Raw genomic sequence first — 26,239 nt, forward strand, 5'->3', positions numbered from 1 at the left:
TAGGGGGAAAAGCTGAATTACAGTAAAATATATAATATATTGCATTTTTAAAAAATAGTGCAAAAAATAAAAAAAATTAAAAAGTAGTGAAGTACTGTTCATGGGTTCAATGTCCGTGATATTTGTAACCTCTAAGCATGCTAACATCTTTACTTTCTTGGAAGATTAAGGAGGTCAAGACAGCACCTACATACAACGCTCTTTCGGTCAACATCTTTTGGATAGATCACAAAACCATATATTTTACTATTATGTATTTTATGCTTGTTTTTTATTTTGAGTGGGATCCTGAAACTGATGAGTCCTTTGATTTGTAGTTTGGAGATCACTGGGGTGTTTCAGCACTCTGCAGACTCCAAGAGGATTCCAGGAGGCAGAGGTAGCGTGAGCTAATCTCGTGGTGAGAAGGCTGCGGGATGGGGCATGAGCCAATGCTCAACTCCATTTCACTGATTAAAGCAACGAGGGAGATTGAGGCAAATGCGGAAGATGGATGCCTGCCTTTTGATGGCTGGTGAGAAGAGTGCTCTGCTCTGAAAAGGGGTAGGCCTGTCACTTTCTTATACTGCCTCTCATCCCTCTATCTTCTAGTCCAGATGACCAGAAATGTTGACTGTCCATTCCCTTACACAGATGCTGCCTGGCCTGCTGAGTTTCTTCAATGTATTGTCTTCTGCTCCAGGTTCCAGGATCTGCAGTCTCTTGTAGTTGGTTAGTACAATGCAAAGATGTACAAATGTCTATAAATTACAGAATAAGTTAACAGTAAAAAAATAACAATCTAGTGTTCATGGGTTTATCAAATCATGAGTTATTCTTGAGTTCCTGTGAAATATGAAAAATCTATTATTTTAAAAAACTCCTTTATTGATTAATGTTTGAATAGTGACCAATGACATCACTACCTTGCCATTGTCATTGGGCTTGCCATTCTTAGTTCTGAACCACTTTTGCAGCAAAACTACATTTGAGCTCAACATGTTATAGCTATTACTAGGGAAATTTGGACTGAGGTTAATGTAATAAGGGCTGCGTCCACCATAAAAGACTAAAGACTGCTGTGGAGAAGAACGTGAGAGATTGAGTGTAGACTGTCTGGTAACTACATGCCTGGAATTCAAGGAGTGGGCAGAAGCATGATGTTAAACTAATAGTGAAGAAACAAAAGAAGATGACCCATATCTATTTATGATACCTTCAAACTGCAATTAGTATTTAATTTTACAAACCAATCCAGATCCAAAGTCTTTCATGCTCAAAATTTGCATCAAAATCAAACTGGTAGATAGACTTTTGCATATAGTTACACCTACAAAATGCCGGGGGAACTCAGCAGGTCAAGCGACATCCAATAGAGAGTTGATGTTTCGGATTGAGATGCTTCTTCAGGACTGGGGGGGGAGGTAAAGATGCCAGAATATAAAGGTGGGGGGTGGGGAGAGGGGCTGAAAAGTGATAGGTGAAGCTGGGTGTGTGGAAAAGGTCAAGGTCTGGAGAAGAAGGAATCTGATTGGAGAGGAGAGTGGACCATAGGAGAATGGGAAGGAGAAGGGGACCCAGGGGAAATAATACAGTATATAGTTGCATATAGTTGTCTTAATGGAGTGGTGCACAATTTTTTTGTGGAGAGTATGGGTAAAGATTGAAATCTTGAATCAGTTTCGAGGCTGATATATACAAAATCTGTTCCCTTTTAATCAGACACAACTAGAAACTGATACTTGGAGTATTATACATGAGAGTGCATTCTGAGGTTTGCTTGTGAGCTAGCTTCTACTCATATTGCTGCCAAACAGCAAGAAGCCAACAATGTTTTCCTTGTTTAAAAGGCAGTGAACTACAACTGGTGTTCTGATATATCTGACAGCTTAATTTCATTGAAATCATTTTAAAATTCTTTAGCAGCCCCAGTGACTCAATAACATTTGGGTCTTTGTTAAAATAGCCACTCTTTTACAGATTAAAACACCATAAAACACGCATGCTGCATTGGCATAGTCTATTTTCACTTTTTATAAAATCTCTACCATTTTCTCCATTGCCTTCTCTCCAAAGTTTATTTAGCCACTTGTATGTATATTTATTCTATACTAGATAATGACCCAGCTCTTCATTTGATCTAGAATTAATTACTTTATTAGATTACAAAGAACCAGCAAGTCATGCATCTCTGTGGAAAGACAATTGCTGTTATTGTTTCTCTCCACAGAAACTATCCAGTCTGAGTAGTTCTAGCATACTCTGTTTTAATTTCAGAGTTGCAGAATTGTTCGTTTGCTTTTTCTTTTATGGAAACTTTTCACAAATGTTTCCAATTATAAATTGAGAAAAATCTTATATTTAGAATCATGTTTATTATCACTGATTCATATGACATGAAATTGGTTGTTTTGTGGCAGTGCAGTGAAAAGGCATAAAAATGAGTAAATTACAGAATAAGTCAATAGTGCAAAAATAAAGATCAAGGTAGTGTTCATGGATTTATCAAATCATGGGTTATTCTTGAATTCCACTGCTTAAAATTAACTCAGTTTCTCCCATTTACCACTTCTGATGGTTTGTTTACAACCTGAAATAACTGTTTCTCTTTCCTCAGATTCTGCATAACAGCTTTTTCTGTTCTTATTCTGCAAGCACATACTCAGGTTTCATGAGACAGGAAAAGGTGTGCAGAATAACGTGAATATTGATTCAAATTTTGTGGTTATAGTGGTTCAGAAAGGAAAAAAACACTCCCCCTGCAAACATCTTCCATTCTCAACACTTCTGTTTTATTTTTATCTGATCAAACAAATCAATGAGTTTCCAAATCAAATTGTTTCAAAAATTATCAGACTTTGCTGAATTTCTGCTTATTTGATTTGCTGTGCAAATAATGGACACACAAGCCCCAATTCTGTCCTCTGACAGTTAACTGTAGAAAACCAAAGAACCTCGGATACAAGAAATCTAAAACAGAAAATTCTTCATGTCAGGCAGCATTTATAGAGAGGGAAGCACAGTCAATATTTCAGATCAATGTCCCTCTTCTGTAAAGTGATCAACCTGATCTGAAACATTAATTCTTTTTCCCGATGTCAAATTCCAGCAATTTTACATGTGGATTGACACAGAGCAGTAAGGATAATCAGATATATACAGGGCTACTACTGGAATTTAACTAGTCCACAACAATTTATCAGAGTGGAACAGAAGTGAGCTTCCTGCTAATTGCCCACCAAGGCTTCCTGCTTATCTGGCCCTTGCCACCATGTTATAGACTCTGGGAAGTGGCCAATAAAAGGCATCTAGCAAATCAATAGATCACATATAGTGCAACCCTGCCTTTACAAATTATATTTTTCAAGATTCTATTTGGTATGCTAAAATACTGTACATTGACAGAGATTCACAGACATCAATAACATCAACCATGAAGGAGAATGTCTGAGTGAATAACTCAAGCATTGTAATCACAGAAGAACCATCAATTCAAATTGTTTCTGTTAAATCTATGGATGTGGTCTCAAGGCTGCTATATACAATTTTAAGTTATATTCAAAGATACACACCATGGATTTTGATACCGATGAGTCACTTTGTCTTCAGCACGCTCTCGGAATTCTCCAAGCTATAAATGAATATGTACAAAGAAAATGGTTTAGAATAAGCTGATATTTTCTATATGTCAGACTTAATGGTAACTTCTCAAAGGTGAGGCAATTTGTTGAGCTTGCAAATAATTTCATTCAGTCCAAAACATAAGGAATTTTCATTTAAAAAAAATGTTGAAATTTGAATTTCAGTTCCATTTATTAAATGTATTTGCATGGAACATTGCCTTCTTCGGTTAAACAGCACTGTTACTTAAATGCATACAACCCATGTAGCCCACTTAATGATTGATATGAAGAAAGTTCCATGGGTTTTCAAACTCCTTGTTCCTGATTTGTGTACTTTAATCTGTTAAATGCAGTTTCAAAACATTGCTTCTCTGTTGAATCAATAATGATAAAGATCAGTTAATTATTCAACAACTGGCAGAATTGCAGCATGTGATTTCCATTTTATTACTTTCTTGTTTGTATGAAAACACTTTGTCATATTCTAATTTTTATTACATTTGTTCTATGTTAATTTAAATTTGAATTTCAAATATCAGAATTTGATTGTGATCCAATACATACTGCAGACTTTTAATAAACTGAAATGGATCTCATAATAGTTGTTTCCAAACTACTTAGACCCCCTAATTTGTCTGGCTGTATACTTCAGGAAAAATATAAGTTGTACTTGGTGATTAATTTGTTTTCTCACTCATTTCAAACTTGTTGGGATTTCCGCCTAATTTCAGTTAATGTTATTGCTTCTGGGACTTTCATTGTGCTAACTGCATGTTTTTCAATAGTAAATTAATTAGTATTATTTACCATTCAGATGATTTAAAAATTAGTCTCATTCAATGTTTCTTTCTAAAATTGTATAGTTTAGGCTTCTCTGCTCATTAGTTTGTTTTGGAATCTGTGTTTCTCACCACAACAGCATTTGTTGCCTTTCTTTAGTTGCCCTTGAGAAGATTCAAGAAGCTACCTCTCTGAATCCCTGTAATCCTTCAGATGAAGCTCGCCCCAGCATGTGACTGGGTTGGGATTTTGAGGATTTAGATCCAGCAGCGAAGGACGAGTGAACTTGTTCCAAGTCAGAATAGTGTGGCGTTCGGAGGGGAAACCTGCAGGAGGTGGTGTTCCAATGGCTCTGTTGGGAGGTGCTGTCAGAGAATCCCCAGCTGTACTGCGTTTGGTTGACGGTGAGAACTGCAGTTACTTTGCGCCAGTGGAATATTTTGGAGAGCAATCCCAGTCTGATCACGATGGCCTTCAGGACACTGCGGCTCAGTGGTGGCACTACCACTGTTGTGATTCTCCCACATTCTGTGTCCTTGCTTCTTCCAGTGTTTCTTTAGTCCTGTTCAAGAGCACTGATTCTACGGCTGTACGAGGATCCAGACGATAATTGTTTGGCATGATGGGCATCAGGGTTCTCAGGCTGTTCCCTCCTACCTGTATACCACTGCCTCAACCCTGGTGCATCTGTCCCGCAAACAGGGAATGGCATCTTGCCACAGAGCTTAGAATCAATCCAAATGAGATCGGGTCTTTGCCTCAATGAGTCATGCTGACCATCAATCACTCATTTATACTAATCCCAAATTTATTGCCCCACATTCACCTCAGATTCTATATAATTTATATTGCCAAATTAACTGACCAACCCACATTGGTCAGAACATGGGAGGAAATTGGAGTCCCCGCAGGAAACCACATGGTCAAAGGGAAAACATGCAAACTTTTTACTGACAACAACAAAAGTCAATCATCAACATGGGTCATTGCAGCTAAGGCAGCAGGTCAAAAGTTTCACTGTTCTGCTGTGCCATATAATAAACACAGAAATTATCCTGAAGCACATTGTCTTAAATATATTATTCTCTGCCTGACACTATCTCAGGCTGTTTCCTGACTATTTATTGGAGAACTCCCTCAGTTTTGTCATCAGTACCTGGATGACTTTAAGGGAGATTCTGAAAGATTGATTAGGTCTGGACTAATTTTGCTATGGATGTCCACATTGTAAGCTGAAGTCAATCCAGTGTCATTCCAGTGTCATCCAGTAATGGTACAATTGAGTGGCTGGCCTAACCCACATCAGAAGCTGGAGTCGCATATCTGGAGCTTTATTCAGATTCAGATTCAGTTTATTGTCATTTAGAAACCACAAATGCAATGCAGTTAAAAAATGAGACAACGTTCCTCCAGAATGATATCACAAAAGCATATGACAATACAGATTACACCAGAAAATCCACATAATGTTTGGCAATCCCCAATCCAGAGTCCAAAGAGGCTGCTGCATATTAATATCGCGCTACCGTCTTAGTGTGTTCCCCAGAAAGGAGCTCCAAATCCACCAGACAAACAAGACCAAAAACTAAAGCTACAAGACCTGCACAAAACCACATAGTTACAACAGTGCAAACAATAGCATAATTGATAAAAAAACAGACCATGGGCACAGTAAAAATAGTCCAAAGATGTAAAGGACTATAAGTTCAAAAGAAATCACCACACAGTTTCCACAAGTCCCCAGGGTCCTGACAGACTTGTCATCCCACGCCGGCGGCAGAAGGGAATACCCCCGCTATGGACTTCCACAGCACCGCCCGACTCAGCCTCGCAGACGCAGCAGACAATGAAAGCTCCGTTGAAACCAGCCTCACAGACGCAGCACACACCGACAGCGACCTAACTGCAGCCGACTCCGAGTCCATCGAACCTCCGAGCGGACGACCATCCCCTCTGGCACAGCTTCTCCGAGCACCATCCTCTGCCGAGCGTATTAAGACGGCCCTGACAATGGCCATCGGCAAAGCGACCCTGAGGACTGGGGGCCTGTTCTTTCCAGCAGAGTCCCGGACCTCACAGCAGCAGCAGCAACGAAGAAGGTCTTCCTGGAGATTTCCCGATGTTCCTCCATGTTCCCACATCCATTTTCAATTGATTATGATTGTGCATGGCACCCCACTTCACAAATAACAGATAATCAGCTCCGGAGTGCAAGCTGCATCGTGCCGCCATCTTGGAATATGTCAATATATTTATGTCAATCTAGTCATTTTTGTGGTCATTATTATAAAGACCAGTTGTTGTTTTCCCAAATCATTCATAATATTTAATTTCCACACATGACAGAATGGGCTTTCAACTTCGGCCTCTGGATTACAAGTAACAACTGCTCTGTCGTTAATATGTCTAGTTTGTTTTTACAGCACTGAATGTTTTTCCTGCTGAATTCACCTGTGCCCACAGGTATGATTAATCTGCATTTCCTTTTAATACAAGGCACATTTTTCTATATTCTCTTAATGACCACTTCACCTTGCTGTAAGCAGAGTTTTGTAGAGTTCATTATTTTCTTCCCTTTTTTTCAGGTCTACTTAGAACCATTGAAACACCACAGATGGGTCATCCACCTGTCTGCCCTCACTAAACCACATTCCCCTCTGACAGTTAAGGTTCGCGCTGTGACCCTGGAAAAAGTGACCATTTCCTATATCTTGGGAATTACCTTTCAGCAAAGGCAGTCATTGTAATAAGCACACCAGCACAGCCTTTACTGAATGAGGAAAAGGCTGTTGAAGATCAAGATCTTGCTCCTGGCACAATACTCATCCAAATGGCAACAGTAATCCCTGCCCTCTTATACACTTCTCAGATCCGCATTGTCCACAATGGGCATCTCAGCATATTGATTATCTCATTGGATAAATACCACCAGTGCTGTCTCTACAACATTCCCCAAGTTCATTGTGCATACCAGTTCTCTCTTTTACATTGATCAGCCCCTGCCCATGCAATAATCTTGATTGTATCATTCTTCCTTCCTTTGAAGTTAGCTCTTATAAGATATTCAACTTATTTTCTTGCTGCTTTTGAGTCTGAAATCACACAGAATTTAATTTTATAGTGATTATAAACCTAGGTGTCCTGAATGTTGTTTGGACCATTGGGGAGAGCATAGGAGTGAACTGGAATTGGTTTAGTATTGTTGCATGTACTGAGATGCAGTGAAAAGCTTGTCTTACATACCTTTCATACAGAGCAAATCATTACACAGTGCATTGAGATTCTACAAGGTAAAACAATAATACAATGCAGAATAAAATTTAACAGCTACAGAGAAAGTGCAGTGCAGATAAACAATAAGGTGAAAGATTATGTAAGGTAGATTAAGAGGACAAGAGTCTATCTTCAAGATCCTGGCTATCAATATCTCTGAAGATCTTCCCTAGGCCCAACGTATTGAAGCAACCATGAAGGAGGCATGCCAGTGGCTATTTCATTAGAAGTTTGAGGAGATTTGTTCTGTCACCAAAGATTACTGTAGATTTATACAGGTGTACCTTGGAGATCATTCTGATTGGTTGCATCACCATCTGGTATGGACAGTCCACTGCATAGGATTGGGATAAAATGCTGGAGAGGATTGTAAACTCAGCCATTTCCATCTCAGCACTAGCCACCCCACCATTGAAGACATCTTCAAAAGGCGATGCCTCAAGAAGGTGACATCTATCATTAAGGACACTCATGATTCTGGATATGCCCTCTTCTCATTACCACCATCAAGGAGGAGGTATGGGAAGCTGAAGACATACACTCAAAAGTTTTAGGAACAGCTTTTGCCCCCTCCACCATCAGTTTTCTGAATAGTCCATGAACACTACCTCACTACTTTGCTCTCGTTTTGCAATATTTATTTTTAAGGTATTCTTGTTGTAATTTAAAGTGATTTTTATGTATTGTGAGACAACAAATTTCACAACAAATGTCGGTGATAACAATCCTGACTCTTAATCTGACTCTGATCTGACTGTGCTAAGGAAATGTTCAATAATCTTCAAACAGCAGAGTAGAAGCTGTCCCTGAGCCAGGTGGTACATGCCTTTAGGCTTTTGTACCTTCTGCCTGACAGGAGAAGGGAGAGTGTCTGGGGTGGACGGGGACTTTGATCATTTTGGCTGCTTTACTGAGGCAGTGAGAAATATCACAGAGTCCGTGGAGGGGAGCCTGGTTTTCTGTCATGTGTTGAGCTATGTCCACAACTCTCTTCAGTTTCTTGCAGTCATGGTCAGAGCCATTGCAATACCAAGCCACATACAGATAAAAATTATATAATAATATACAGTGCATTGATAAAAATTGGTTGGGGCAAGTGGAATGTACCAGATTTGTTTACCCTCTTGAGGAAGAAGTTCAAAGTAATTTTTTTATCAAAGTACATTTATGTCACCATATAAAACCCTGAAATTCATTTTCTTGTGGGAATACTCAATAGATCTGTAGAATAATAACCTTAACTGAATCAATGAAGCACCGTCCAACTAGAGCAGTCAACCAAAGCACAGAAGATAACAATGGGTGGAAATACAAAAAAAAGAAATTAAAATAAATAAGCAATAGAAGTCAAGAACATGAGGTGAAGAGTTCTTGAAAGTGAGTCCATTGGTTGTGGAAACATCTCCGTGAAGGGGCAAGTGAGGCTGAATGAAGATATCCTCTTTGGTTCAAGAGCCTGATGGTTGAGGGGTAATAATTGTTCCTGAACCTGGTGGTGTGGTTTCTGAGGCTCCTGAAACATCATCTTGATGGTAGCAGTGAGAAGAGAGCATATATTGGGCAGTGGGGGTCCCTGATGATGGATGCCGCTTTCCGCGACAACATTTCATATAGGTAGGGGTGAGCTTTACCTGTGATGAACTGGGCTGTATCCACTACTTTTTATCGGATTTTCTGTTCAAGAGCATTGGTGTTTCCATACAGGCTGTAATACAGCCAGTCAAAGTACTCCACCACACATCTATAGATGTTGGTCAAAGTTTTAGATGTCATGCTGAATCTGCAACATCCTAAGGAAGTAGAGGCACTGTTTCCACTTACACCTCTGAAATAACACCTAAGAATTCAAAGTTGCTAACCCTCTTCACCTCTGAGGACTGGGCAGTGGACCTTTGGTTTCCTTCTCCTGAGACCAGCTCCTTTGTCTTGCAGATATTTAGTAATATATTGTTTTTATGACACCACTCAGCCAGATTTTCAATATCCCTTGTATATGCTGATTCATCACCTTTGATTCAGCTTACCAGCAAACTTGAATAAGGTCATGGTCATAAGCCTAAAGCAAGTCGAGCAGTGGACAAAGCACACAGAGTTGTGGTGCATCTGTGCTATGGAGATCATGGAGGAGATGTTTTTGCCAGTCTGAACTGAGTGGGACTACAAGTGAAAAATGCAGGATCCCAATTGCACAAGGAGGTATTGAGGCCTAGGACTTTGAGCTTATTGATTAGTTTTAATGGGATGATGGTATTGCATACTGAGCTGTAGTCGATCAATAACATTCTGCTGTATGCGTCTTCGCTGTCTGGATGTTCCAAGGTTCAGTGAAGATTCAATAAGATAGCTTCTGCTGTGGACCTGTTGCTCCAGTCTTTAGTACTTGGCCAGCAACCCTGTATGGGCCAGATGCTTTCCGATGGTTCACCCTCCTGAAGACTACTCACACATTGGCCTCAGGGACTGAAATCACAGGATCATCAGGGAGGTGAGAGTTCATCACCAACCTCTCAAAACAGTTCATCACAGTGGACGTAAGTGCTACTGGGAGATAGCCATTGTTGCAGATTACCATGTTCTTCTTAGGCACAGGTATAATTGAAGCCTACTTGAAGCAAGTGGGTACCACACACTGACAGAGTGAGAGGCTAAAGATCTCAGTGAACATCCCAACCAGTTGACCAGCACAGTCTATACTACTTGGCCAGCTACCCCGTATGGGCCAGATGCTTTCTGTTGGTTCACCCACCTGAAGGCTGCTCGCACATTGGACTTCGGGACTTCAGGATCATCAAGAGGCAGTGGGAGTCCATGATGGTTCCTCCACATTTTGACAGTCAAAGCGAGCATAAAAGGCATTGAGCTCATCTGGAAGCGAAGCCCTGTTGTTTCCAATGTCTCTTAATTTTACTTTGAGGTGATAGTATTCAAGCCCTGTCACAAATGTCAAGCATCATTGACTCAAGTTTGGTCCGGAATTGTCACTTCACCCGTGAGATGTCTTTCCAGAGATCACGCCTGGAATTCCTGTACTTACTTGGTCACCAGACTTGAGTGTCTCTTATCTGGTTCTCAGTAGATTTCAAATCTCATGGTTCATTCAGGGCTCCTGACTGGGGAAGACTCTGTATGATTTTGTGGGAACACACTTGTCTGCAGCTATTTTAACTAATTCTGTTACAACCATGGTGTATTCATTCAGATCTGCAGATGAGGTCTTGACTTGGACCAGTTGAAGCAATCCTGTAGCTGCTCCTCTACCTCCTGTGACCACCTTTTTGTTGTCTTAATCTCTGGCTCTGGCTATGCCCTTTAGCTTCGGCATAAATGCAGGTAGGAGGAGAACAGCCAAGTGAACAGATTTATTGAAATGTGATCTGGGCATAGAATAGTGGGAATTCTTTATCTTAGTGTAACAGTGGTCTAGTGTGTTGCGACCTCTGGTTATGTGCTGATGGTAATTGGGCAGGGTTTTCCTCAAGCAGGCCTGGTTGAAGTCTCCGACTATGATTTGAAATGCATCGGGATGGACTGTTCCATGTTTGGAGTCGGCATCATGCAGTATATCATGCACTTCCAGTAGAAGTGGTGGAGGCAGGTTCGATATTATCACTTAAAGTAAAATTGGATAGGTATATGGACAGGAAAGGAATGGAGGGTTATGGGCTGAGTGCGGGTCAGTGGGACTAGGTGAGAGTAAGCGTTCAGCATGGACTAGAAGGGCTGAAATGGCCTGTTTCCGTGCTGTAATTGTTATATGGTTATATAGTATTGTGAGCACTTGGTTATGGTCGGCAGTTGATGATATGTGAATTCTGGGGAGGATCACGGATGAGATCTCCCTAGGTAAATAGAACGGATAGCATTAGTGAGGTTTCCTGGATATGTGTTTGGATCAGTATAGATGATTGGTGAAATTCACTCCTAAGAACTTGAACTTCTCAATCCTCTCAGCCTTAGCACCACTGATGGAGACAGGAGCATGTGTACCACCCCTTTCCTGAATTCAAAGACAAACTCTTTTATTTTGTGGATATTAAGGGGAAGGTAGTGGCCCTGACAACATGTCACTAAGTTCTCTAACTCCTTCCCCTATTCTGACTCATCATTATTTCAGTTTCGGCCCACAATGGTGCTACCACCTGCAGGCTTGCAGATGGAATTGGAGAAGATTGTGGCTATGCAGTCATGAGTGCTTAGGGACTAGAATAGGGAGCTGAGGGTACAATCTTGTGGAGCACCAATATTTAGAATAACTGTGGTGGGGGTGCTGCTGCCTATCTTGCTGATTAGAACCATAGAACATTACAGCACGGAAACAGGCTTTTTGGCCCTTCTTTGTCGTGCCAAACCATTTTTCTGTGAGTCCCACTGACCTGCACCTAGACAATATCCCTCCATGTACCTGTCCAAGTTTTTCTTAAATGTTAAAAGTGAGCCCACATTTACCACTTCATCTGGCAGCTCATTCCACACTCCCACCAATCTCTGTGTGAAGAAGCCCCAATGTCCTTTAACCCCCCCCCCCAATGTCCTTTAAACTTTTCCCCCTTCACCCTAAACCCATGTCTTCTGGCTTTTTCCTTCCCTAGCCTCAGTGGAGAAAGACAGCTTGCATTCACTCTATCTATACCCATCATAATTTAATATACCTCTATCAAATCTCCCCTCATTCTTCTATGCTCCAGGGAATAAAGTCCTAACCTATTCAACCTTTCTCTGTAATTCAGTTTCTAAAGTCCCAGCAACATCCTTGTAAACCTTCTCTGCAGTCTTTCAACCTTATTAATATCCTTCCTGTAATTCGGTGACCAGTCTACTGGTCAGCAAGTCAAATGCCCAATTGCAGAGGGAAGTGTTGACTTGCAGGGTGCAGAGTTGAGAGATGGTACGCAAACTGCAGGGGTCCAGTGAGGGGGGCAGCAGGGTCTTGATATGCCTTATGACGAGCATCCCAAAACACTTCATGATGATGGATGTGAGTGCAATGGGACGGTAGTCATTTAGGCAGGACACTGAAGACTTCTTTAGCACAGGGACGATGGTGGCAGCCTTGAAGAACGTTGGAATGGTGGCGCTGCTCAGGGAGATGTTGAAGATGTCAGTGAGAACATCTGCTAGCTGGTCTGCACATCCTCTGAGCACTCTACCGGGGATGTTGTCTGGTCCAGCAGCCTTCCGTGGGACATCGGTAGTAGGTAGATTATTGGAAGGAGCACTAAGAGATAGGATTTACAAGTATTTAGATAGACAGACTTATTAGGGAGAGTCCACATGGCTTTGTGCGTGGTAGGTCATGCTTAACAAATCTAAAAAGACTTTTCGAGGAAGTTACAAGGAAAGTGGATGAAGGGAAGGCAGTGGATATTGTCTACATGGACTTCAGTAAGGCCTTTGACAAGGTCCTGCATGGGAGGTTAGTTAGGAATATACATGGTGAGGTAGTAAATTGGATTAGGCATTGGCTTAATGGGAGAAGTCAGAGAGTGGTAGTGGAGGATTGCTTCTCTGAGTGGAGGCCTGTGACTAGTGGTGTGCCACAGGTATCAGTGCTGGGTCCATTGTTATTTGTCATCTATATCAATGATCTGGATAATAATGTGGTAAATTGGATCAGCAAATTTGCTGATGATACAAAGATTGGAGGTGCAGTGGACAGTGAGGAAGGTTTTCAAAGCTTGCAGAGGGATCCGGACCAGCTGGAAAAATGGGCTGAAAAATGGCAGATGGAGTTTAATACAGACAAGTGTGAGGTATTGCACTTTGGAAGGAAAAGCCAAGGTAGAACATACAAGGTAAATGATAGGACACTGAGGAGTGCAGTAGAACAGAGGGATCAGGGAATATAGATACAAAATTCCCTAAAAGTGGTCTCATAGGTAGATAGGGTAGTAAAGAGAGCTTTTGGTACATTGGCCTTTATAAATCAAAGTATTGAGTATAAGAGTTGGAATGTTATGGTGAGGTTGTATAAGGCATTGGTGAGGCCAGATTTGGAGTATTATGTGCAGTTTTGGTCACCGAATTACAGGAAGGATATTAATAAGGTTGAAAGACTGCAGAGAAGGTTTACAAGGATATTGCCGGGACTTGAGAAACTGAGTTACAGAGAAAGGTTGAATAGGTTAGGACTTTGTTCCCTGGAGTGTAGAAGCGTGAGCGGAGATTTGATAGAGGTGTATAAAATTATGACAGGTATCGATAGAGTGAATGCAAGCAGGCTTTCTCCACTGAGGCTAGGTGAAAAAAAAAACAGAGGACATGGGTTAAGGGTGAAGGGAGAAAAATTTAAAGGGAACATTGGGGGGGGGGGGCTTCTTCACACGGAGAGTGGTGGGAGTGGGGAATGAGCTAAGAGATGAAGTTGTAAATGCGGGCTCACTTTCAACATTTAAGAAAAACTTGGACAGGTACATGGATGAGAGGTGTATGGAGGGATATGGGCCAGGTGCAGGTCAGTGGGACTAGGCAGAAAAATGGTTCGGCACAGCCAAGGAGGGCCAAAAGCCCTGTTTCTGTGCTGTAATGTTCTGTGGTTCTATGGTTCTATGAGTTTGCTTGGAAGTATAGTATTGAAGGTACAGCTGTAGTCAATAAACTATAATCTAACATAGATGTTTCTACTGTCCAGATGCTCCAGAGATGAGTAAGGTGCTGCAGACACAACTCCGTGGAGCACCTATTTTTTGAATATAATAATGGCAGAGGGTTTGTTGCCTATCCTTACCGATGCAGTCCACCATCAGATTTCTGAATGGTCCACGACCCTATAAACACGACCTCACTATTTTACTTTCTTTTTGCACTATTTATTTATATATATATTTTCTTACTGTAACTCAAATTTTTATGTATTGCATTGTACTGCTGCTCAAAACAACAAATTTCTTAGCATACGTCAGTGTTAAACTGGTTTCTGATTCTGACTCCCAAGACTTGTAGTTTGGTGATGAGTTTGCCTGGAGCTGTAATCAACAGTTTAGCATAGGTGCCTTTACAAATACTCCAGAGATAAGTGTAGGACCAGGGAGATGGCATCCACTGTGCACCTGTTTCAGCAGAAGATGAATTGCAGAGGGTCACTGGAAAGCTAGAGTTAATGCATACCGCAATCAGCCTCTCAAGCACTTCATGACGATTGATATCAGAGCCACTGGGTGGTATTCATTAAGGCATGTTACCTTATTTTCCTAAGGTATTGGGATTATATTGTTCTTTTTAAAGCTGGAAGGAACCACAGCCTGAAGCAGGAAGAGATTAAATCAGAATCAGAAGCACTTTAATGCCAGTATGTGAAACAAACCAGATTTAATTCTGGTTCAGTGCCAAGCACAGGACAATACCATAACAGACAACACAATAGTAACCAACGATTTGCAAGACAACAGTCCAAACAGCCACAAGCAATCAATAATTAGCAGAACGGTCATCTGCACAAATATCAATGATCAAACTTGAATAAATGTGAACATATGAACAGATTAAATAATTATCAACAGAACAAGGACAGCAGGAAAGACCATTTAACAGATATTGTGCAGGGATAGTTAGGGCAATACAACTGTGTTAGTTTTGTTGAGAAGCTGGATAGCTACAGGAAATAAGTTTTGGAGATGACATGTAGGCCAGGTGATGATAGACTTGTAGCAATTCCCTGATTGCAATCTGGTAAATGGATGACTGTGAGGGTGGGTGGAGTCAGCTGTAATTTTTTCAGCTCCTTTTTTAGTTCTTTCAATGAACAGGCCTTTTAATGTCGGTAGCTGACAGCCAATGATCTTCTCTGCTGAGTGGGCCACTCACTGTAACTTGGACTTGAAGAGGGACAAGATATTGGGGAACCAAACGGTGATAGAGGTGGTCACAGCATTCTCAATGATGTCTGAGTAAGGGTTAATCAGGATCTTTACTTTACTTTACTTTATTGTCACCAAACAATTGATACTAGAGCGTACAATCATCACAGCGATATTTGATTCTGCGCTTCGCGCTCCCTGGAATACAAATTGAAGTAAATATAATAAAAATTTAAATTATAAATCATAATTAGAAAATAGAAAAGGGAAAGTAAGGTAGTGCAAGTCAGATCCGGATATTTGGAAGGTACGGCCCATATCCAGGTCAGGATCTGTTCAGCAGTCTTATCACAGTTGGAAAGAAGCTGTTCCCAAATCTGGCCATACGAGTCATCAGGCTCCTGAACCTTCTCCCGGAGGGAAGAGGGACAAAAAGTGTGTTGGTTGGGTGGGTCGTGTCCTTGATTATCCTGGCAGCACTGCTCCAACAGCGTGCGGTGTAAAGTGAGTCCAAGGTTGGAAGATAGGTTTGTGTGATGTACTGGGCTATGTTCACGATCTTCTGCAGCTTCTTCCGGTCTTGAACAGGACAACTTCCATACCAGGTTGTGATGCACCCTCGAAGAATGCTTTCTAAGGTGCATCTATAAAAATTAGTGAGGGTTTTAGGGGACAGGCCAAATTTCTTCAGCTTTCTCAGGAAGTAAAGGCGCCGGTGGGCCTTCTTGGCAGTGGACTCTGCTTGGTTAGACCAAGTCAGGTCATTTGTGATATTCACCCCAAGGAACTTAAAGTTTTTGACCTGTTCCACCTGCTTACCACCGATGTAGATGGGGTTGTGCGGTCCACTACTCCTTCTGAAGTCAACAACCAATTCCTTCATCTTGCTGACGTTGAGGGATAGATTATTGTCTTTGCACCATGCCACTAGGTTCTTAATTTCCTCTCTGTACTCAGACTCATCATTACCTACAATTGTGGTGTCATCAGCAAACTTATATATTGAGTTTGATGGAAACTTGGCTACACAATCATGGGAGTACAGTGAGTACAGCAGGGGGCTGAGTACACAGCCTTGTGGGGCACCGGTGCACAGAGTGATTGTAGAGGAGAGCTTGTCCCCTATTTTTACAGCCTGGGTCCTGTCTGTGAGGAAGTTGAAGAACCAGCTGCAGATCTGAGTGCTAAGACCCAGGATCTGCCCCGAGATGTTAAATTTCCTAAGCTGGTGTAGGAAGAACAATCACTGGTGGTCTTTCCTAGTGATGTTCCACTTCAATGTACTGGAATTAGTCATCCCCAGGAATTTGATTGACTTGACCACAGACACAACCTGACCATTAATTTCCACGGGAGTTATCGGCAGAAGTCAATCCTCCTTTCCACTGACTTAATGGCATTAGGCTCCAAGTTGTTATTTGTACACCATTCTGCAAGTTGGTCTTCCTCTCTCTGAGGTCAGACAATTATTAGCGATGAGACCCACTACAGTCGTGTCATCCACAAACATCTGGAATTTAATGGATTTGTCGTGGAGGTACAGTACTTTCTAAGGAGGGGTTAAAGAACTCAGGCCTGGGGAGAGTTTACGTTTCTCAACATTGGATCAGACGAAGTGTTTGGAGAGTCCAGATATTGAAGAATGTAAAGAAGGCACAAGTTAACTGCATCCTTAACTGAGCAATTTTCTCTAAAAGCAAACTGTAGTGAGTCAAGAAGAGGATCAATAATGGATTTAAGATAGGCCATCAGATGTTTAACAGTTTCTTTAACTACTGAAGTCAGAGCGACTGGTGTAACTAAGTGATCTTGTCTTTCTTGGGAAATTGAATGATTGTAACATCTCTAAAGTAGAACCCTGCAGAATTGCAAGGAGGTATTAAATATCTCAGTGAGGACAGGTGCTAGCTGGTCTGTACAGTGCCTTAAATGTCTGCAAATATCCCAGCCAGCTGATGTGCATAGGATCTAAGGACAAACTCAGGCACATCAGGTTTTCTGTGGGTTCACTGTCCAGAAGAATAGTCTTAGGTTTGCAACACTGACTGTGGGTTCAGATGCTTCGGGGGTTGTCAGGTGGATGGTCACATACCAATTTCCTTCAGCTTAAAACATGCATAGAGTGCATTAAGCTCTTTGACAATGGTGTACTATTGTCAGCAATGCTGCTCTACTTTGTTTTATAGTTCTCTAAGCTCTGCCACAACTGATGGCTGGTCTGGTACTCCATTTTGGATTGGTATTGTCTCTTGACATCTCTAATAGCTTTACCAAGTGGATGAGTAGGGAAACGAAAATGGTTTAGGAGCAGAGGAAGAAAATTGCAAAGTGGAGAGGGAGAATGTAACCAGGGAAATGAAAGAGAATATAATGGATCGATGAAGTAAATGTGGTATGAGAAAAAGAAATTACTAGAGAAAACGCTCAGGGACAGAACTTTACTTGCATTTTGAGCAACATGAATTTTAAAGGAAATTTCATGAGGATGTTGCCATGACTGGCGGGCTTGAGTTATAAGGAGTGTCTGGATATGCTAGGGCTGTTTTCCTGGATCAAAGGAGGCTGAGCAGTGATATTATAGATATTTATAAAATGAAGGGGTATTGATAAGATAGACTGTTACATTCTTTTTCCCAGGTAATGGAGCCGAGAGCCAGAGGGCATAGGTGGAAGGTGAGAGGGAAAAGATTAAAAGGGAGCCTGAAAAGGCAATTTTTCCACACAATTGGAGGTGAGGTGTATGGACTGAGCTGCCCAAGGAAGTGGCAACATTCGCTCATGCACCTGGATAGGAAAGGGTGGAGGGAGTTAGGCCAAATGTAACTAAGTGGGACAAGCCCAAGAAGACAGTGTGGTTGGTATGGACGAGATTGGCCTGATTCTGTGTTGCATGACTCTAAAAGTAAGCATGTCTTGTTGCAGCTGTATCAAACTTTGGTCAGGCCATATTTGGAGAACTGTGTGCAATTCTGGTTGCTGTGTCGCAGGAAGGATGTAGAGCCTTTGGTGAGGATACTGAAGAGTTTCCCCAGGATGTTGCCTAAATTGGAGAGCATTAGCTGTAAAGAGAGGTCAGACAAACTTGGACTGTTTTCTCTGGAGCATCAAAGGCTGAGAGGTTACTTAATCAAGGTTTATAAAATGATAAGAAATATTAGATAGGGGAGGAAATTAGAATCTTTTAAGGATGGAAATGATGAATACTAGAGAGTATAGGGAACATTGATTTCTACTCTGGCATATTGTTGAGTTGGACACAAAATTTGACCAAAAATCCATAAATTTAACAACAGAAATGTAAAAATCATTTTTTATAGTTGTACCTTGATTTGCATTCCGCTTAAGAGACTAGATCTGTTTAGTTTTGGACCGAAACACAGGCCCCAGCCAATCTCTCCTACGTAGCAGTCCTTGCGTTTTTGATATGAATCATAAGGTGCAGAACGATACAAGTAGTTTAGGTCACCAGTACTTTCAGCAGAAATGTGTCTATTCTCACCAATATAGTGTGGGAAGTCGGGGAGTTTTGATCTGTAATCTCTTGAAGCATCTGGTCCTAGAAAAGGAAAACTTGTGAAGTAACAACATTTAGATCTATGTTTCAACACTTTATTAATCAGGTCTCAAAGTGTTACAGAATATAAATAAAACATTAGGCTCAAGCCTTCCCACTATTCAGTGATGACTGAGAGGTACTTCAACTCCAGCCAGCTGCTATGAATTAATAACTATTTTTATCCTTGTCCAGAAAAATTATGTTGACCTTAGATTTCTTTTAGTTAATATCCACTACTTTTGAATCCTATTTTTGAATATTTTTGTATCTGGTTATTACATTTTCTTAATTTACTGTATGTACATAGACACCAATGGTTCATTATAATTCTAGTAAATCTAACTTCAGTATTAATAGAAAAAGTTTCTGAATCAACTAACACTTAGACTTAATAGCATCCAACTGTCATCATCTATCACTGTCCCTTTGTAATTTTATCCACTTGTGCCCGTAAACTCTATCCATAAATATTTCTTGACTACTGCTACTACTATTTAATCAATTCCACAACAAATTCAATTAAGATTGTTAAGCATGATCAACATTTCATAGTTCTATTTTGGTTTTCTCTAATCAGATCAGTTTTTTGAAGTTTTCTCACCATTCTTTTATTCTAATGAGTCCAATAATATTCTCACAATTAGCAGTAAACCAATTGGTCTGTATTTTTTGGTTTGCATAGAACATAGAACAGTACAGCACAGGAGCAGGCCATTTGGCCCACAATGTTTTGCTGAACAAGCTAAAAAGTAAATCAAAAACACCCACACACTAATCACTCCTACATACACAATATCCATAATCCCTCCATTTTCCTGACATCCATGTAGCTATCTAAACATCTCTTATAAGCCACTAAAGTATTTCCCTCTACCACCATACCAGGCAGCTCATTCTAGGCACTCACCACTCTCTGAGTAAAAACTCTTACCCCCTCATATGAACCTACCCCCTCTCACCTTCAACACATGCCATCTGGTATTAGACATTCCAACCCTGGGAAACAGAAACTCCCTGCCTGCTCCATCTATGCTTCTCATAATCTTATAAACCTCTTTCAGGTCTCCCCTCAGTCCCCAGCACTCCAGAGAAAACAACCCAAGTTTATCCACCCTCTGATGATATCACATGCTCCCTAAATCAGGCAGCTCCCTGGTAAATCTCTTCTGCACCCTCTTCAAAGCCTCAACATCCTTCCAATAGCAGGGTGACCAAAAATCTCTGAAAGATTTCTTAAATAATGGAATTAGGTTGACAATTTTCCAATGTAAAGGGGTAGTTCCTGAATTTTGCAGCAAGACTTTGTAATTTCACAAAATTTTAAATCCCTCAATGTGAACCATTATTTATCAGCATTTATTTTTCTTTCTTTTTACAATATTTTTATTCAGAAGAAAAAACAAGATTTAGAGTGCAACACATAGATACATCTCAACATAACTTGTGTACATTCATATATTGTAATAAAATTGATTAAAATGTTATAGCATAACACATAAAGGTATACCACTCTGTAATCAAAAATTTAAAGATAGGTCATACATCATAAAAGAGATTTTTTATATATAAAAAAGACAACCCCCTACCAACTACCAAAGAAAAAAGCTGATGGATGATAATGGATAATTAGAAAAAAAAACATATTCGCTTAAGAAGAGAAGATAAAAATATACAAAAAAGTCTGTGCACTGTTAAACTTCATAAATTGGAAAAGTAATTTAGGAAAGGTCCCCAGATATCAGAAAAAGATTGTTTCGAATTTAAGACTGAGCAGTGGATCTTTTCTAAATTTAAATAAGACATAATATCACGTAGCCATTGAAGATGTGCAGGAGGAGTAGACTCCTTCCATTTAAGCAAGATTGCTCATCTTGCTAAAAGAGAGGTAAAAACTAAAACCTGTAGGTTAGGAGTATTTAAAGTTATATCTTCATTTGCAATAATGCCAAACAAGGTAGTAAGGGGATTTGGGTCAAATTGGACCCTAAAAAGTTGTGAGAAGGTAAGGAATACTTCTTGCCAAAACTTTTCAATTTTAGGGCAAAACCAAAACATAAGAATTAAAGAGGCATCAGCAGAGTTGCATTTATTACAAAGTGGAGAAACATTCGGATAAAAACTGGACAGCTTCTGTTTAGAAATGTAAGCTCTATGAACCACTTTAAATTGTAGAAGAGAATTTTGAGCACAGAAAGATGATTTATTAACCCGTTTAAGAATTTTATTCCATCTATCATCAGAGTAATTTTTTGAGTATTTATCAGTCCTAAGTGTCACAATTTATTCCAAAACTTGCCCACATACACTTCAGAGTATTTCAGTCCTAGCTTTCTTGCAGTTGTCTCTAGAACATGAGATACTTTTGTTACTGTGTACTTTTCGCACATGAGGGAATCTTTACCTTAGTGACCATACAAGAGTGGCATTTGTTAATATAATAATAGTTTTAGTGAGCCCATTGGGAATGTGTAAACTTTTGAGAAAGTCATGTTGTCAATTTCAATATGTTTTAAAATCCTATTATAGAAAGTTTAACATGGGTTTGGCTGTTCAACTTTGACTTTGTAAGTTTAGTGTACTTCCTGGAGCTTGCAATGAAAACATCCCACATAATGAACTTAAAGATAAAATTAGGGTCCATGGGATTAAAGGGCAAGTATCTGCATGATTAGGAAATTACCTCAGAAACAAAAAGCAGGGTGTAGCAGTAAATGGTTGCTTTGTGGTCTGAAAGTTTCCTGGGGGTAATTTCTGGGAACAGTTTTATATGTATTAACAAACTAGATATAGGTGTGGAGGCTAAAGTTACCACAAGGCTTGGAATTACGGTAAACAATGATGAGTATAATTAACGGATAGCAACAAGACTTAAGACAAACTCCTGAATGGGCAGATGAAATTTAATGCAGCACAGTATGAAGTAATAAATTTTTCAGAAATAGTGCAACTTAGACTAAATTACACCATTCTAAATGCTGGACAGGGGCAGGAAGTCTCAAATGTTTGTGCCCAAGTTCTTGAAAGAAGCAGGCATTATGAGTTAGTAGAGTAATCAAGGTCCTTAGATTTAAAAACAGTGGCAGAAAAATACAAAAGCAGTTATTTGAATCTGTCTAAGAAACTACTTAGGGCACAACTGAAGCTTGAGCATGTAGATATTAAGGAAGAGGATGTGCTGGAGCTTTTGGAAAGCAACAAGTTGGATAAGTCACTGGGACTGAACAAGATGTACTCCAGGCTACTGTGGGAAGTGAGGGAGGAGATTGCTGAGCCTCTGGCAATGATCTTTGCATCATCAATGAGGAAGGGAGAGGTTCCAAAGGATTGGAGGGTTGCAGATGTTGTTCTGTTATTCAGGAAAGGGAGTAGGGATAGCCCAGAAAATTATAGACCATTGATGAAGGTAGAGCCGTAGATGTAGTGTATATGGATTTTAGCAAAGCATTTGATAGGGTACCCCATGCAAGGCTTATTGAGAAAGTAAGGAGGCACGGGATCCAAGGGGACTTTGCTTTGTGGACCCAGAACTGGCTTGCCCACAGAAGGCAAAGATTAGTTGTAGACAGGTCATATTCTGCATGGAGGTCAGTGACCAGTGGAGTGCCTCAGGGATCTGTTCTGGGACCCCCTACTCTTTGTAATTTTTATAAATGACCTGGATGTGGAAGTGGAAGGATGGGTTAGTAAATTTGCTGATGACACAAAGGTTGGGGGTGTTGTGGATAGTGTGGAGGGCTGTCAGAGGTTACAGCGATGCATTGATAGGATGCAAAACTGGGCTGAGAAGTGGCAAATGGAGTTCAACCCAGATAAGTGTGAGGTGGTTCATTTTGGTAGGCCAAATATGCTGGCAGAATATAACTTTAATGGCAAGACTCTTGGCAGTATGGAGGATCAGAGGGATCTTGGGGTCCAAGTCCATAGGACCCTCAAAGCTGTGACTCTGTGATTAAGAAAACATATGGTGCATTGGTCTTCATGAATCATGAGATTGAGTTGAAGAGCCGAGAGGTAAGTTGCAGCTATATGGGACCCTGGTCAGACCCCACTTGGAGTACTGTGCTCAGTTTTGGTCGCCTCATTACAGGAAGGATGTGGTAGCTATAGAAAGGGTGCAGAGGAGATTTACAAGGATGTTGCCTAGATTGGGGAGCATGCCTTATGAGAATAGGTTGAGTGAACTCGGCCTTTTCTCCTTTGAATGACGGGGGATGAGAAGTGACCTGATAGCGGTGTATAAGATGATAAGAGGCATTGATTGTGTGGATAGTCAGAGGCTTCTTCCCAGGGCTAACACGAGAGGGCACAGTTTTAAGGTGCTTGGAAGTAGGTACAGAGGAGATGTTGGAATAAGTTTTTTTACGCAGAGAGTGGTGAGTGTGTGGAATGGGCTGCCGGCAGCGGTGGTGAAGGTGGAAATGATAGGGTCTTACATGGAGCTGAGAAAAATAAAGGGCTATGGGTAAGCCTAGGTAGTTCTAAGGTAAGGACATGTTTGGCACAACTTTGTGGGCCAAACGGCCTGTATTGCACTGTAGGTTTTCTATGTTTCTATGAATTATTTCATTAAATTCTGCTCAGCCTGAGATAAGAAAGGAAAATTGGGGTTAAATTTTCTTGTTCAATGATAAATGGTGATGTAAAGATATAAATAAACACTGTGTATATGGTAAATAGAAGAAGATTTGGACTTCCAACTGAAATTTTTAAAGGTTCCTGATATCAGTGTAACTGCCATTATACAGAAACTAGAGAAACACATAGCGAGGCAGAGTAATTTTAAGATGGGAATTTGCTTTGAGCTTGAGCTTATTTTGAAAGAACTTTTCCTAAGGGCAAGTCAATTCATAAGACCAATCAAGATAGTTATCTGCAACAACATATTTCTGAGTCAAAAAGAATACAATTCATTTTAGTTTTAATAATGAGTGATTAAATTAAAATTTTTACTGTGTGAACATAGAGGAAATTATTATGCAGTCAAATGAAATTTAATGTTCAAAAGTTTGAAATTTGAAATGGCTACTAATATTCTCCATTAACACAGCCTAGCAAATTAGGATGTGTGTGGCTTGCCAGGCTATATTAATGGAGAAGGGAAAACTGAGCTGATATTTCTGATGGATGACTTGTATTAAGAAATGGCCAGTTCTGACACAGGTGGAGAATGTGAGTTATCAGAAACTGATCCCAGACAGCTAGGAAATGCTCAGACAAAAAATGAGTTGTTGGTCCTCAAGCTTATGTTAGATCTTTTTATGACAGTCAAGAGGCTGGATACAGATAGATCAGAGTGGGATGGACACTAGAGGAAGGGGCAAAGTTCTGAGTCAGCTGTGCAAACTGAATGCCACTACCCACTCTGCATCCAGTTTCTTTAACGTAGAATAGTCTCTATTGTGGATTTGGAATGCAGCAGATTGAAGCTAATGCAAGTGAATCTCTGCTTCATTTGGAAGGACTGCTTGGGTCCATGGATGGTGGGAAGAGAAGAGGTGGAAGGACATTTTATATTACTTGCAGTAAAAGGGGGAAGTGTCATAAGAAGAGAGATTGATAGGGTGTGTAAAGCAATCCAAGGGTTGCAGAGGAAACAATCCAGTCAAAGTCTCATTAGCAGAGTGGAGAGGAAGGTATGTCTGATGGTGGAATCTTGTTCAAGCTGGAAGACACAGCAAAGGATCATCTATTGAAAATGTAAATCGGTGGTATGTGAGGTGAGGACCAGGGGAATTCTGTCATTGCTTTGTCCAGAATCTCATCTGTTTACTGCACCTGAAATAGAGGTGTCAGAACTAGATGTGATGTGGTCAAGAGCTCCATCAGTTCTGGTAGAGGGAAAACCACAGTTCAGGAAGAAGGAAAACATCTCAGGCTCATTTGGAAATTCATGCCATCTGAAAATATTTGACTGAGATGGAGGAATTGGAGAATAGATTCAAGTCCATTGTGGGGCATGATAGGAGAAAGTATAGACAATGTGGGATTTGAGACTCATTACAGACTTCAGACAAGATGTTTAAAACTAATAATATTGTTTGAAAAGTTGGAATAGATATACAGATGATTTCTTTTTGGTATTACTTATAAAAGAGGAAGATGATAGCATCCAGAGAAATTAAATTCTGAGCATTCTTGCCTAAATTAATGTAAGCAATTAGCTTAGTAATGACAAAGGTAACAGTAGTTGAGAATTTCAAAACTTTTCAATTAAAAACATTCAAAGGTTTTAATATTACATGTCTTAAACAAATCTACCAACACTCACTTGATTTCAGAAATGTTCATTCTGTTTCATTTAAGAAATTAAGAACAGGAATAGAAACTCAGATATTGTTGGAAGATTACTGGAGACTTCAATGAAAGTAAGAATGACGAAACACTTCTCTAAATATTTCTAAGAGAGCCAGTGTGGATTTCTAAAGGATATTCACAACTGAAAAACTTGACTGAACATTTTGAAAGATGATTAATGCAGCTGGGATAAGAATAAATTTATGTTTTTATATTGACTTACCCAAAACATTTGATAAAATTCCCAGTAAGTGACTATTATTGGAAGCTGAACTTCATGCAATGTCATTATGAATCCTGCTCCATAGCAGAAGCCAATGGCAGGGATAATGAAAACTACATCGGCAAGATAATGCTATGCAGCATTATTTTGCATTATGGCTTCAGTTAATGATTATCAGAGCCAAGCATACAAACATACAACACCCAAACAGGTCCTTCAACTATCAAAACCCCACGTACACTTATCCTGTTTTATTCTCTTTACATTCTTCACAACTCCTCCCAGATTTCTACTATGCAGACTTTACAATTTACAGCACACAATTATTCTACCAATCCAAGTGTCTTTGAGATGTGAGAGGGGGAAAAAAATCTCAGATAATGAGCTAGAAATCACCAAATGATACATAGAGAGGTGAAGTTGCAAGATGTGAGGCTGGAAACATTAAAAGTAGGAAGAGATATGAATTGAACGGGCAAATGGTATCCAATCAATGACAAGTGAATTTTAGTATTAGCAAATACAAACTCATCCACCTTGGACTTAAGATAAGGTTGAAAAGATTACCTCAAATTATGAAAAATCCAGAAGCAATGGTGGTCCAAGGAGATTTAGGAATTGATGGATGGGCAAAAAACGGGTAATAGAATAAATGGTCTTGTATCAAGAGGAATGGAGGATAAGGAGGTAGAAGTTATATTACTGTTCTACAAAACCT

General features: G+C 40.2%; 1 protein-coding gene across 2 annotated transcripts in view; it reads right to left on the reverse strand.

The window, feature by feature from the left end:
- LOC132391577 (uncharacterized protein C4orf45) overlaps nucleotides 1–26,239 on the reverse strand; it is a 46,297-nt gene that overhangs the window by 8,911 nt on the left and 11,147 nt on the right. Inside the window, exons 2-3 of one of the 2 annotated variants that reach the window (XM_059964948.1) lie at nucleotides 18,948–19,004; nucleotides 3,552–3,610 (exon numbers count right to left, since the gene is read on the reverse strand). In XM_059964948.1, coding sequence (XP_059820931.1) covers nucleotides 3,552–3,610; nucleotides 18,948–19,004 — 116 coding nt within the window. Of the gene's footprint in view, nucleotides 1–3,551; nucleotides 3,611–18,771; nucleotides 19,005–26,239 lie in introns of both variants that reach the window. The other variant, XM_059964947.1, reaches the window with a different exon arrangement.

The sequence above is a fragment of the Hypanus sabinus genome, chromosome 3, assembly GCF_030144855.1.
Source record: "Hypanus sabinus isolate sHypSab1 chromosome 3, sHypSab1.hap1, whole genome shotgun sequence".
NCBI lineage: Eukaryota > Metazoa > Chordata > Chondrichthyes > Myliobatiformes > Dasyatidae > Hypanus > Hypanus sabinus.